The 12,738-nt window shown below is 53.6% G+C and overlaps 1 protein-coding gene across 1 annotated transcript; it reads left to right on the forward strand.

Annotated features, from left to right (window-relative positions):
• Nucleotides 1-1,807: 1,807 nt before the first annotated feature.
• ATP1B2 (ATPase Na+/K+ transporting subunit beta 2) lies at nucleotides 1,808-8,080 on the forward strand. Its single transcript, XM_032322547.1, has 7 exons — nucleotides 1,808-2,541; nucleotides 4,327-4,455; nucleotides 4,812-4,916; nucleotides 5,010-5,215; nucleotides 5,418-5,474; nucleotides 6,237-6,335; nucleotides 6,455-8,080. The coding sequence occupies exons 1-7, from the start codon at nucleotides 2,430-2,432 to the stop codon at nucleotides 6,617-6,619; spliced, it is 873 nt and encodes a 290-aa protein (XP_032178438.1). The 5' UTR covers nucleotides 1,808-2,429; the 3' UTR covers nucleotides 6,620-8,080.
• The last annotated feature ends 4,658 nt before the right edge of the window (nucleotides 8,081-12,738 follow it).

Here is a 12,738-nt window from a genome sequence, read left to right on the forward strand (position 1 = left end):
CTGGGGACACAGGCTGCGTTTAGATAGTGGAAGGCCCCAAAGGAGACACAAAAGAATCAGGACTCCCGTCTTGCAGGCTAACAGGAAGCCATTGAAGACCTTTGAGCAGAGGAGTGGCCTAATTAAAACTGTATCTTGAGAAAATGAATCCAGAGCCTGCTGCGGAAGGCGCCGAGGCAGAACCAGCTGTATAATTTGCAGGACGGAGATGTGGGATCCCCTGTTCAAAAAGCAGGGGGAAAAGTTCATTCAAGGCACTGAAAGAGAAAATGTTTTCCTTTCTTTTTGACATTCTTTCCTCGAGTTCTCGGGGGCTTTTGCTATTTAACGTTGTTTGAAATAAAGAAAAACTACCATTCTTCTACCTTCAGCTTTCTGACGAGCACAGAAAGACTGAAAGGAAAAGGAATTATGGGCAGCTCAGTGCTCCCGTTCCTTCCATGTCATTCTTTCCAGCTGAAGTGCTTGGCTGAGTCAGGAAGTAGCTAGCACGACCAAGAAGGGTTAGTAGCTATCATCCATGTCTTCTAGAGCGCCATCGCCTTCTTTCTGTGTTCCAAGCAAGGTCGGCTTGGAACGTAAAGCGTGGCCTCTCAGCGATCGGCCTCCGGAGTGGTGCAGGTGTGTGAATAACATGCTTACCTTATCTCCTCTGGGCACACGCACACTCCATTGTCCCATTGGACTTTTCTTGCAAATTACAACTTAAAAGATAAAATTAGGAAGAGCTACAGGATTCTCACAGCAGAGCAAAAGGCTCTTCTGAGCACCAGCCCTGTTTGAGCAGATCCCAAGTCCATGAAGCTGGGCTCTGGGGGAGAGCATTTGAAGGGGGAGGCTGAGAGTCGGGAGAGGCGTTGTGGAGGGCTAGAGCCAAGGATGTTGAGTGAGAGTTGAAAGCAGAAACACCTCTCTGAGGGAAAGTGACAAAATTTGAAGAGAGATAAAAAGTGACAGATAATGATTCTTAAGTTGAGGTCTGTAGAGGCTCCCCTACCGCCTTCTAGTCTGTGGGTCTCTTGAACCCCGGGAGAACTGTGACTTTGCCTCCTCAGGGCTAGAGTAAGTAAGTAATAAGGTCTCTTGTAGGTACTTAATAAATGGTTGCCAACCCAAATGGGTAAGTGGGGAAGGGGGACTTCAGACATGGGGGTGTGGGGAGAAAAGACACCTGAGCAGTTCTGGATCCAGGGCTGGGGCCTCAGGGCAGTGCTAGGGGCCAGGAATGTGGTGTCTGGAAAGACTTTGCCCAGAGATTGGGTGGGGATGTGGGGAAGCTTCTGGGGCTTCCCCTGGGGCTGTGGAACTTGTGAAGGAGGTATGGGGGGGAGGTAGCTGCTCCCCAAGGGGGATTTCCCTCCTGCGGTGACCTCTGTCCATTTCTGTGTGGCCTGGTCTAACACCCTGGCTGGTGCCTACTGTCGGTCCTGGTCTCTGGCTCTTTCTCTATTCCTCTCACATTTGGCCCTGTCGGTCTCCGGATCTCAGTCTCCAACGGCCAGCCTGGGGCCCCTTCTCAGCACAGATCGGCTTCCCTCTCCCGCCCTACGCCTCTCTGGGGTTGTCGTTCCCTTCACTCCGCCGCGACACGCCCTCCATCCCCTCCATCCACCTGATCCGGTCCAGTACCTGGGGTGGGGGGAGGGGAGAGACCTCTGGGTCCCGAAGAGGCGGTAGGGGGGCGGACCCAATCCCTCTCTCCATATTTGCATATGTATGAGGTCGCCCGGGCCAGCGGCGAGGAGGCGGGGCTTCTGGGGGTGGGAAGGGGGCGGACACCCCCACAGCCGCCGAGTATAAAGACCGCGCGCGGCGACGGCCAGCCCCGCACTGCTGAGGAGCGGAGCCTCCGCCTGGGGTCCCCCATCCCTGGCTGTCCCCCAATTGCGCGTCCCTGCCCCACCCCCCGCGGCCGCGCCACCACTGGTGTGGCGGTCTTCGCTTGGCGGAAGAGCCTGAGCGGTCACCCGGCCCCTCTCCATAGCCTCTTTGCATCTCGGATTTCGGGGCAGCCCCCTCCCCCACCCTCCCTGGCCTCCTTGCACCCCTATTTTTTCTGCGTTTCGCTCGGGTTTTGCAGCCGTCTGGTTTTGCATCCCTTTTCATTTTGATTCTAGAAGGGTTTTTTTGGGGGGGTGAAGCTGCACCGCACCCCTTCCCCTTTCTATCCTCCCCTGATCTGACAGTCCCCCTTTTCATCGCAGCTGGGGGGCCTAGGATCCGTGCATTCTACGCCGCGCTGCCAGCACCCCGCAGCGCGTGGCCGTGCGCCCCGGAATTAGCAGCAGCTGCCTATCTGAGGAGGGTCTCCCTCGCCCCCGCTGCCTTTGCTCCCCGCGCGCTCCGGAGCGTGGGGGGGGCTTCTGCGCGCCGCACCCCAGCTTCTCCGCAGCCCCCCGCCCCGCGCGGGACTCTCCCCCGCCGCCAAGATGGTCATCCAGAAGGAGAAGAAGAGCTGCGGGCAGGTGGTTGAGGAGTGGAAGGAGTTCGTGTGGAACCCGAGGACGCACCAGTTCATGGGCCGCACCGGCACCAGTTGGGGTACGCAGGGCGGGCCGCACGAGGGGCGGGGCGGGGGTCCTCCGGGCGACGCCCGGGGGGCACCGGGTCCCGCCGGCTTGGCCCCAGCTCCCTTCCCGGGTCCCCGGCGTCCGGCCCCCCTGCCGAGCTCGGGCCTGGGAGGGGGCCGAATCGCCGGTCTAATCTCCCTGGCCGGCCGCTGCGGAGGCGGAGAAAGTAGGTCACTGCCGCCTTCCCGCCCCCCGCGGAGCCCCCTCGCGCGGGGGGTCGCGGACCGTGCGCGCGTGTCCGCGCCGTGGCGCTCGCGTTCCCTCCCGGGGCAGGTCCGCTCCGCACGATCGCCCCCCCTTCCGCAGAAGAGCGCCCCTTCCCTCCCTCTGGCTCTCACTAGCTAGCCAAGCCCGTCTATTTTTAGCTTGTGCCCATCCCCTGGACCCTGGGAACATTCATGAGGGGGCGGGTCTTGGAGAGGTGGGGAGTGTGTGGGGGGGGGTTCTTCACAGCGGAAGTTGTCAGTATCCCACTGCTGAACGTTTGGAGCTTTTCTGTGCTGCTTTGTGGGTGGGGGGCTGTTGAGGAGGGCTGGCCCTAGAAGGTTTTGGAGATTGGATATTTGGCTCAGATGTCGCAGGCAGAGAGGGAGGAGTGGATGCTAGTGGTGGTGAGAGGCGTACATCATCGGGCAGAGCGTGTCTGTGGGGCTGGGGTGCCTTGGGATCTTCTCAACCCATAGCAGGACTCCAGGTGTGTAGTTGGGGGATCTGGTGCTGGGCTTGAGTGCAGGGGTGGGGGCTTTCTTCCAAAAGGGATCGTGAGGCTGGGAAGTCTAAGCGAAGCCTTGACTCGGGGATCCTGGGTGACACAATTTGCAATTCATCCACACTGGTTGCATACTATTCCCATCAGTGCCACCCCCCCAGCCCCCTCCACACCCTGGGGCCCTGGAGACAGGTCCAGGTAATCCTTGCCTTGGGGGTTCTGGAAGCCGGGCCCCTGGGATTGGAGGGGTCCCTGACTGCTTGGGGGAAATCTGGAGAAACTTCATAGGGAACGAGTCTTCTGAGATGGAAGGATTGGGGGTCCTGAGTGGGAGCAACAGCAGACACTCATCCTAGGCTGAGGAGTGACGGAGCTCCTTGTCACATCCACCAAGCACCTGCTCTGTGCCAGGAAGGCTCTGGGATGGTCCACCTTTCCTCTCTGCCTCTGGCTTGGGGGCTGTGCGTGAATTGGGGCTGGTGTGACTGTTGAAAGTTCTGCACAGCTGAGAGATGTCATGGGTAGGCAGGAGCCGTGTGCAGGGTCTCTGCTGTTTGAGGGTGAGGGTCTGCAGTCTGAAGGATTGGCTGAGAGTTTAGGTGTGAATGGCGGATAGAGTTGGCTTAAAAAGTCCTTTTTCTGGATAGACGGCTTTAAGCATGAGGACCCATGTAGCAGTCACAGATGTGGTGCCTTTTCAGGGCCATGAATGGTCGAGAAGTTGGGAACGTAATTGGATGCAGAATGACTGTGGCCTATACTTGGGGTTGTCCCAGCAACGAGAATTTAGGTCTCTTGTGGCCTCGGCAAGGTTGGGCTTCACTGCGCCCTAGGACCGGAGGGGGCTGGGAGCCATGGCTGGAAGCCAGATGCAACTGCCTGTTTCTAGCTTGTCTCATTTTGCTCCCAAGGGAAGGCTCAAAGATGTCCCCAAGACTCTGTGACCCGTCCCCGTGCTGAACCTCGGAGAGGGAGACGGGTGTGTGGGGGATAGGCGAGGTCATCCCGGGAGCCTTGAACCTGCTGACCCCTCTTCCTCCTCCCTAGCCTTTATCCTCCTCTTCTACCTCGTCTTCTATGGCTTCCTCACGGCAATGTTCACCCTTACCATGTGGGTCATGCTGCAGACGGTCTCTGACCATACCCCCAAGTACCAGGACCGACTGGCCACGCCAGGTGAGTGATGCACGCTTCCCGCCAGCCATTAACCAGCTCTGTGCTCCCCAAATCTCCAAAAAAGACCTTACAGCCTGGTAAGAACTCACGGTTCGCAGAGGCTTGGTTCTGGTGAGCCTCTGGGGAGGGGCACTCAGGGGAGTGCTTGAAGTCTGCCTTTCTTCCCACTGCAGCCGAGAGCTTTGTGACCTGGAAAGGTGCCCTGTGTTCCCAGGGATCTTCCTCCTGGGCAGCCGATCTCCCGTCTTCATCCCACCATCCCTCCCCCTGCTGCTCCCCGTGTCCCCCTTCTTCCCTCTGTGTGTGGTCCCTCCTCGTAAATATGTATTCTCCACTCCTGCCCTGGTGGGCTATAGGCTTGATGATTCGCCCCAAGACCGAGAATCTTGATGTCATTGTCAACGTCAGTGACTCTGAGAGCTGGGACCAGCACGTTCAGAAGCTCAACAAGTTCTTGGAGCGTGAGTGTGGCGGTGCGGGAGCTCGGACAGGGCATTGGAGGACCCAGGAGGCAGAACATGGGGCCCATGACCCTCTCTCTTCCACCGCCTTAGCTTACAACGATTCCATCCAAGCCCAAAAGAACGATGTCTGCCGCCCGGGGCGCTACTATGAACAGCCGGATAATGGGGTTCTCAACTACCCGAAGCGTGCCTGTCAGTTCAACCGAACCCAGCTGGGGGATTGCTCTGGCATTGGTGACCCGACCCACTACGGTTATAGCACTGGGCAGCCTTGTGTCTTCATCAAGATGAACCGGGTACGTGTGACCTTGATCACTGGGGAGAAGGCAGGAGGAGGGGGCTGGGGCCACCCTCTGCTGGCAGATGCTTCCTTTCACTGGGGCTCCTGTGCAATGGAGAGATTTGGGGATGTTTGAGTGGCCAGGAGAGCAAGAGAGATGGGGTTGTGGGAGGCTGAGACGTGGGGAGGGAAGGCTCATCCCTCTCTCCTCCCTCCAGGTTATCAACTTCTACGCAGGAGCCAATCAGAGCATGAATGTCACCTGTGTGGGGAAGGTGAGTTTTTCTGGCCTTGCCCACCTGCCCACCTGTGTGCCCTTTGTGGTTTCCACGTAATTCATGGATCTCTCCCTATCTTCTTTGCTGTCAGAGGCCCCGTCACAAGGGGGTAAGAGTGAGTCCCCATGTGGCTCAAACTCCCCAGGGGCTCCCCACCCACCGCTTCTCTTTAGGATGCAGAAGCCCCACCATCTGAATCCACCCAAGCCTCCGCCCCTGGCTTCTATCCCTAATCCCCACCTTCTCGTCTAGTCCCTGATGACCGTGACTTCCACTCTCCCTCCTGGAGCTCACCTGTTCCTTCCTCAGTACTTTTAGGCGTCTGGTAGTTAGCCCTACCTACCTCGACTCAGCGTCCTCGGACCCCACGTCTGTCGTCTCTAGAAGCTTTCTGTCCCCTTCACTCCCGCCACGGCCCCCTCCCCTGCCTACTGAGCCCTTAACTCATGTGTCTATTCTCTCTTGGCTCTGCTCCAGAAACCGATTCCTGAGACTGGGGTAAGAACTTGGTGTGGGAGTGCAGTGGGGGGCGTCCGGATCATGAGCGCCCTTCAGGACTTCCCAGTCTGATGGAGGAGGCGCACGCGTGCGCACGTGCACACACACACACACACACACACACACACGGGCTCATAGTCCAAGGGAGACTGATCAGAGACAGAAATTATTTGGGCTGAAGGAAGAGCAGAGGGAAGTCTGGAGAGCTCTTGGGTTCCCGGCGCCCCTAACATGCTTCCCCCTACTCCTGCACCCCCACAGCGTGATGAAGATGCTGAGAATCTTGGCAACTTTGTCATGTTTCCTGCCAATGGCAACATTGACCTCATGTACTTCCCCTACTATGGCAAAAAGTTCCACGTAAGTCCTGGTGGGAGGCCCAGACTTGCCCCACCCCTAGGGGAGCGGTGGGGGTTGGTTCTTGGGGAGGAGGCTGAGTCGCAGCGGTCCTGGACCTTCGCTCTCCTCCTCTGGCCCAGGTGAACTACACGCAGCCCCTGGTGGCCGTCAAGTTCCTGAACGTGACCCCCAACGTGGAGGTGAATGTGGAATGCCGGGTCAATGCCGCCAACATCGCCACGGATGACGAGCGGGACAAGTTCGCCGGCCGCGTGGCCTTCAAGCTCCGTGTCAACAAAACCTGAGGCCCCTTCCTCCTGCCCCCACCTCTTTCCTATGGATGCTTCTGGAATGTCCCCGACCCTGCCTGATCCCTCCCTCACCCGCCCCAAAGGTATTTTTTATAACAGAGCTATGACTTGTTTGAGCCCCACTCCCCCTTTCTTTACTTGTGAACCCCAGCCTGGTGATGGCCATTTGTGATTCCTGGCCTCCTGTCCCCCGCCCTTCCTCTCCCGACTCCAGCTCGGTCGAGGTAGGGAGACGGGATCCCGGGACGGCCCCAGAGGACTCAGGAGCTGTTCTGGTTCTGTTTTAGCTGTGAGTGGGGTGTCTCCACCCCTCCTGTCCCCAGAGAACTATAGAAGATGCCTTTCTGCCCACCTTCACACCCGCCCACTTTCACACCTGCCTTCGCACTCCTCCTCCTCTCACACACACACAGACACACACACGCGCATCTCAGTTCAGCCCCAGCTTACAGACACTCCATTCCCCCTTTTCTCCCGTGCCTCCTGCCTCATCCACACAGTCCCTGCCTTGGTGGCTTTTGATGTATCCAGCTCCCCCTGTGGCCTGTCCCCACCTCCTCTCCACCCCCCTTCCCTCCTCTGAAAGACAACTGTGTGTCATCCAGGACGAGGTGGCTCCGTGGCCTTTCCCGTGTTTTCTGACACATTTGTCTTCCCACCGTCTGGCGACGGTGTGCACTGGGAACCAGGGTCTGGAAGAGGAGTCCCTGTTGGTTCTTCTTGAAAATTCTCTTCCTGTCACCCAAAGAGGCACGCCCCCAGAGGGATGGGGTTGACCTAGGCTGAACGTCCACTTTGTTTTGGCTGATGGCTCACTTCTCCCTGTTTGTTTTCCCAGAATATCCTTCAAGTTCCACTTCCCCGGAGCCCTGGGGGAGGGGCAGCCGTTTTGGCCGGGTCCCCAGTGGCCACCTTGGAAACGCCAGCTGGCTATGGGACTGTTTCACCTCCTTCCCCTCTGGGCCCGAGCTGCCCCCACCGGCTTCTCTCTGGTCTCTCTTAGCACGTTAGCAGCTCGTCCCTAACACCCTCCCTCTCTTCCGCATGCCAGCCCGAACGTTGCAAACAGCCACTCAGTCTAGGCTCTGAATGTCTTGGCCCCCGTCTCCTCCAGACCCCTTGGCATTTTAAAACGACCCATAGTGCCCATAGAATGTCCCACGAGGGGCCTCTGGCGTTGTCCAGCGCTAGCGCCCTTTGTCTCCGCCTCTCTAACTGTCCATCTCTTTTCTGACACTGCCGCTCCTACACCCCATCCCCAGATGGACCCTTCCCTGCTTCCCCTCTCGCTGGATCGGAGTCTCTTCCCTTCGGGTCCCCGTGTCCTCCTGCATTGCCCTCGCCCCCACGGTCTCTCAGCAGTTATACAATGCCTGTGTCAGATCTACTGTAAAAAGAGGATAAAGTACAATAAAAAGAGAGCAATTCTGTATATAAATATATATCCTACATGGAGCTCTGCGTGCAGGCTTGTTCCTTGCCGAGCCTTCGGAGGGGCTCTGGGAAGGGGGCTGGGGGTGCTGGGTGGGGGTCCCTCGGGGCTTGCCCAGGCCTCCTTCCCAGCTCTGACCTCACTGTCCGGTGTCCAAGTCACCAGATCACCCCTTCATCTGCACCACCTTTGAGATTGCTCCACGCAAGAGGGGCAGGAAGCCTATACCCCTCTGTACAGCGACGATACTTATGATGTGCCTACTGTATGCATTCTGGGCACCATGAGGACACACTGATGAAAGAGGCAGAGTTCCTGCTCCCAAGGAGCTCTCCAGTTTAACATGAGAGATGAGGAGCCCACGAGACACTCTCCTACCAGGTAGACCTACACAAACGTGCTTCTGGGAAGGGGACAAAGCCAGCGATGACAAAATCCAGGGGGGCCAACCGCCTTCTATCGGGGGGCTTCTGATGGCAGGTTTCTTAGAGGCTTAATGGATGGGGTGTTTGGGGAAGAGAACATAGCATCGGCAAACGCCCAGGAACATGAGAGAAGCTGACCCAGAGAAACATCTCAGAACCGTATGAACCATTATGATCCTAATTTTACATAAGAGTGTATACACGTAACTGTGGAGAAAGTATGGGTGGGTCCATGTAACAGTGTTTATTGTGACCTACTGGGATGGGTCTGGAGCCAATTTTTACTTTTCTTGGAGTTTATTTTTGTCGGTCTACGAGTTAGTATTTGCCATGAAAACTACCTTTATTACACAGACACATATATACACAATTTTATCACGAATGCGTCCTACGCACCAGGATTGCTGGGGTCTGGCGCTGGTGTTGCACAGTTGTGCAAAATTGCATCATGTTAGGTATGTTCGTGCATTCCACTTTTTTCACTCAATAAATTTCTTGTGCCACTATTTCACCTAGTAGAGCTCCAACTAATATATATATTTTAGACGGCTGTGTAATATTTTGTCTGTTGGGTTGTTCTTCCCTTGTTAATGTGTTCCAGCTCCTTGATAGCTGTAGATACTTTGTATCTACAAAGTGTTTTCTGCATTGCAAAAATTCCCCCCAAGCCATTAATTTGGCTCTCTGTTAAGAAGCTTTAGGTCTTCAGATGGTTCAACATGCTTGGCTCTTTTTTGGTTTCTGGGTTTCCAGTCACTAGAATCTTCTCATATTTTCTAGCCTTTTTTTCAGTGGGGGCAGGATTTTCAATACATTTAAACTTCTACATTCACTTTAATCCCTCTGATGTGTGTGTGTGTGTGTGTGTGTGTGTGTGTGTGTGTAAACTGGGAGTCCAATTTTCCTTTTCTAGTTTTGTCAGTTTCACTTTATTTTTCAAAAATTGAGGGCGCCTGGCTGGCTCAGTCAGTAGAGCACGGGGCTCCTGATCTTGGGGTGGCGAGCTTGAGCCCCAGGTTGGGTGAAGTTTACTCAACAGAAGAATTATTTTTTAAGGGCGCCTGGGTGGCTCAGTGGGTTAAACCTCTGCCTTCAGCTCAGGTCATGATCTTGGAGTCCTGGGATGGAGCCCCGCATCTGGCTCTCTGCTCAGCGGGGAGCCTGCTTCCCCCTCTCTCTGCCTACTTGTGATCTCTCTCTCTCTCTCTGTCAAATAAATAAATAAATAAAATCTTTAAAAAAATATTTAAAAAAAATCTGTAATTTATTCCCATTGAGTTGAAATGCCAACGTCGGCTGCATAAGAGACGTTCCCATGTACCGAGATTTGCTTTTGGGTTTGGTACTTGTCTACGATTGCACACAACAAGCCATGTTGGTTTGATTTTAACAGTTTTAGTGTTTTCTGAAGTCTAGCAAGGAGACTGGGTTTTCCTCCATTGCTTTTTTAATTTTTTTTTTTTAGTAATCTCTACCCCCAACATGGGTTTCAAATTCATGACTCTGAGATCAAGAGTCGCTTTCCCTTCTAACAGTCAGCCAGGTGTTCCCGCCCCCTTTAAAAAAGTTATTTATCTCTTTAATTTCTAAGCATCTAATCTCTACACCCAACATGGGGCTGGAACTCATGACCCCGAGATCAATAGTCGCATGCTCCAATGACTGGGCCAGCCAGACGCCCCACTCAGTGGTAATTTTTGAGAAGATAAAAAAATATATATATATTTAAAGATTTTATTTATTTACTTGACAGAGTCACAGCAAGAGAGGGGACACAAGCAGGGGGAGTGGGAGAGGGAGAAGCAGGCTTCCTGCCGAGCAGGGAGCCCTACATGGGGTTTGATTATGGGATCATGACCTGAGTCGAAGGCAGAGGCTTAACCCCCTGAGCCACCCAGGTGCCCCGTCCATCTACTTTTAATCCCAACAATTCTCTACCCTGGTCTCTTGAGTTTTGGGGTACATAATCATATGATCAGAACGGGAAAGAGAGATTTCACCAATGCTGATCTTTTTTTTTTTTTTTTTATCCTTTTGAACATGTTATAACATTGTCAGTAGGCAACCCTGCATTGTTTTTTATTTTAACTGAAATTATTTTAGTGTTTAACCATTATAAGAATACCTCCTGGGATCCCACTACTATTTTTTTTTCAAGATTTTATTTACTTATTTGACAGGTGGAGATTACAAGTAGGCAGAGAGGCAAGCGGGGGGGTGGGGTGGGGGGGGTGGGGTGGGAAGCAGACTCCCTGCTGAGCAGAGAGCCTGATGCCAGGCTCCATCCCAGGACCCTGAGATCATGACCTGAGCCGAAGGCAGAGGCTAAACCCACTGAGCCACCCAGGCACCCCCCACTACTATTTTTAATTAAGATTTTTTAAAAAGGAGTGGATGCTGAAATTTAATCAAATTCCTTTCAGCATCTGTTGATATGATCGTATTTTTCTTCCTTAATTTGTTAATGTAATGAATTATGTTGATAGATTCTCTACTAAACAAACTTTGTAGTCCAGGAATAAACTTTTTTTTTTTTTTTTAAAGATTTTTATTTATTTATCAGAGAGAGAGGGGAGAGAGCGAGCACAGGCAGACAGAATGGCAGGCAGAGGCAGAAACAGGCTCCCCGCCGAGCAAGGAGCCCGATGTGGGACTCGATCCCAGGACGCTGGGATCATGACCTGAGCCGAAGGCAGCTGCTTAACCAACTGAGCCACCCAGGCGTCCCCAGGAATAAACTTTTGTGTTCAGTGTTAATCTTCTTCTGATTCTTCGGTGCATTCTTTTTTTTTAAAGACCAACTTTTTTTTTTTTTTTTTAAAGATTTTATATATTTATTTGACAGAGAGAGATCACAAGTAGGCAGAGAGGCAGGCAGAGAGAGAGAGGAGGAAGCAGGCTCCCTGCTGAGCAGAGAGCCCGATGCAGGACTTGATCCCAGGACCCTGAGATCACGACCTGAGCCGAAGGCAGCGGCCCAACCCACTGAGCTACCCAGGCGCCCTCTTCGGTGCATTCTGATACCATTTGAGAGTTTAACATCTACGAAAACTTTTTTTTTTTTTTTAAGATTTTATTTATTTGTCAGAGAGAGAGAGAGAGTGAGCGCGAGAGAGCGCAAGCACAGGCAGAGAGTGGCAGGCAGAGTCAGAGGGAGAAGCAGGCTCCCTGCTGAGCAAGGAGCCCGATGTGGGACTCGATCCCAGGACGCTGGGATCATGACCTGAGCCGAAGGCAGCTGCTTAACCAACTGAGCCACCCAGGCGTCCCCAAAAAGTTTTCATAAATTGGAGATTTCATTCTTTTCCTGTGGCACAGAATCGTTGGACCAATCGATGGTCTTTGCTGTGTCTTCCTCAATAAGCTCTGGACTGTTTCTTTATAAATTATTTTAAATTTTTATTAAAAATTTTTTCAAAAGATTTTATTTGAGAGAGAGAACAAGCAGGGGGAGCAGAGGGCAGAGGGAGAAGCAGGCTCCCCACCAAGTACGGAGCCCGATGCGGGGCTCGATCCCAGGACCCTGGGATCAGGACCTGAGCTGAAGGCAGAGGCTTAACCAACTGAGCCACCCAGGGGGCCCTATTTTTAATTTTTTTTTTTAAGCTAACCTCTACGTCCAACATGGGGCTTAAAGTCATCACCCTGAGATCAAGAGTTGCGTGCTCCACCAACTGAGCCCCCCAGGCACCTTTCTTTCCTCTTTTAAAATAATGGTTTTTATTCCCCCTAAGCTCCTGCTTTTGGATTTACCCTTTCAACTAAGTTTGCTTTCTCTTCCAACAATTTGTTTCTTTTTTAGGATGCATGCTAGGTTCCTTTTATTTCTCTCTCTCTTTTAGAATAATTAAAGCATTTGTGGCTATGCATTTTCCTCAGAGTACATCTTTTGCTGGGTCTCATAGTTTTGGGAACCCTGTGTTCCTGCAATCAGGGAGGTAAGTTGGTTAGCATTCTGGATCGCAGTTGTACTGGGCTCAGGCTTTGAGCTTGAGGGCAGAGACTGTGTCTGCCACAGGCAGGGAAATGGGAGTCAGGGGTGCTGGACGCTGGTCAGAAGGGAGCTCCAAGGTGACCCATCTAGCAGAGTGAGGAGACAAAATGAGTTTCGAGAGCTCTGGTTTGCCAAGGCAGGAGAACCGTCTCTCAAGGAGATGGTTCCAAGTCTCCTGGGGAGTGTTTGGCATTCCCCAGTGAGAAAGAGAAAGAAGGCAGTTTTGAGGCCAGGGAAGCTGGATCCTTGGGGCAAGCCACAG

Source organism: Mustela erminea, chromosome 18 (assembly GCF_009829155.1).
Source record: "Mustela erminea isolate mMusErm1 chromosome 18, mMusErm1.Pri, whole genome shotgun sequence".
Classification (NCBI taxonomy): Eukaryota; Metazoa; Chordata; class Mammalia; order Carnivora; family Mustelidae; genus Mustela; species Mustela erminea.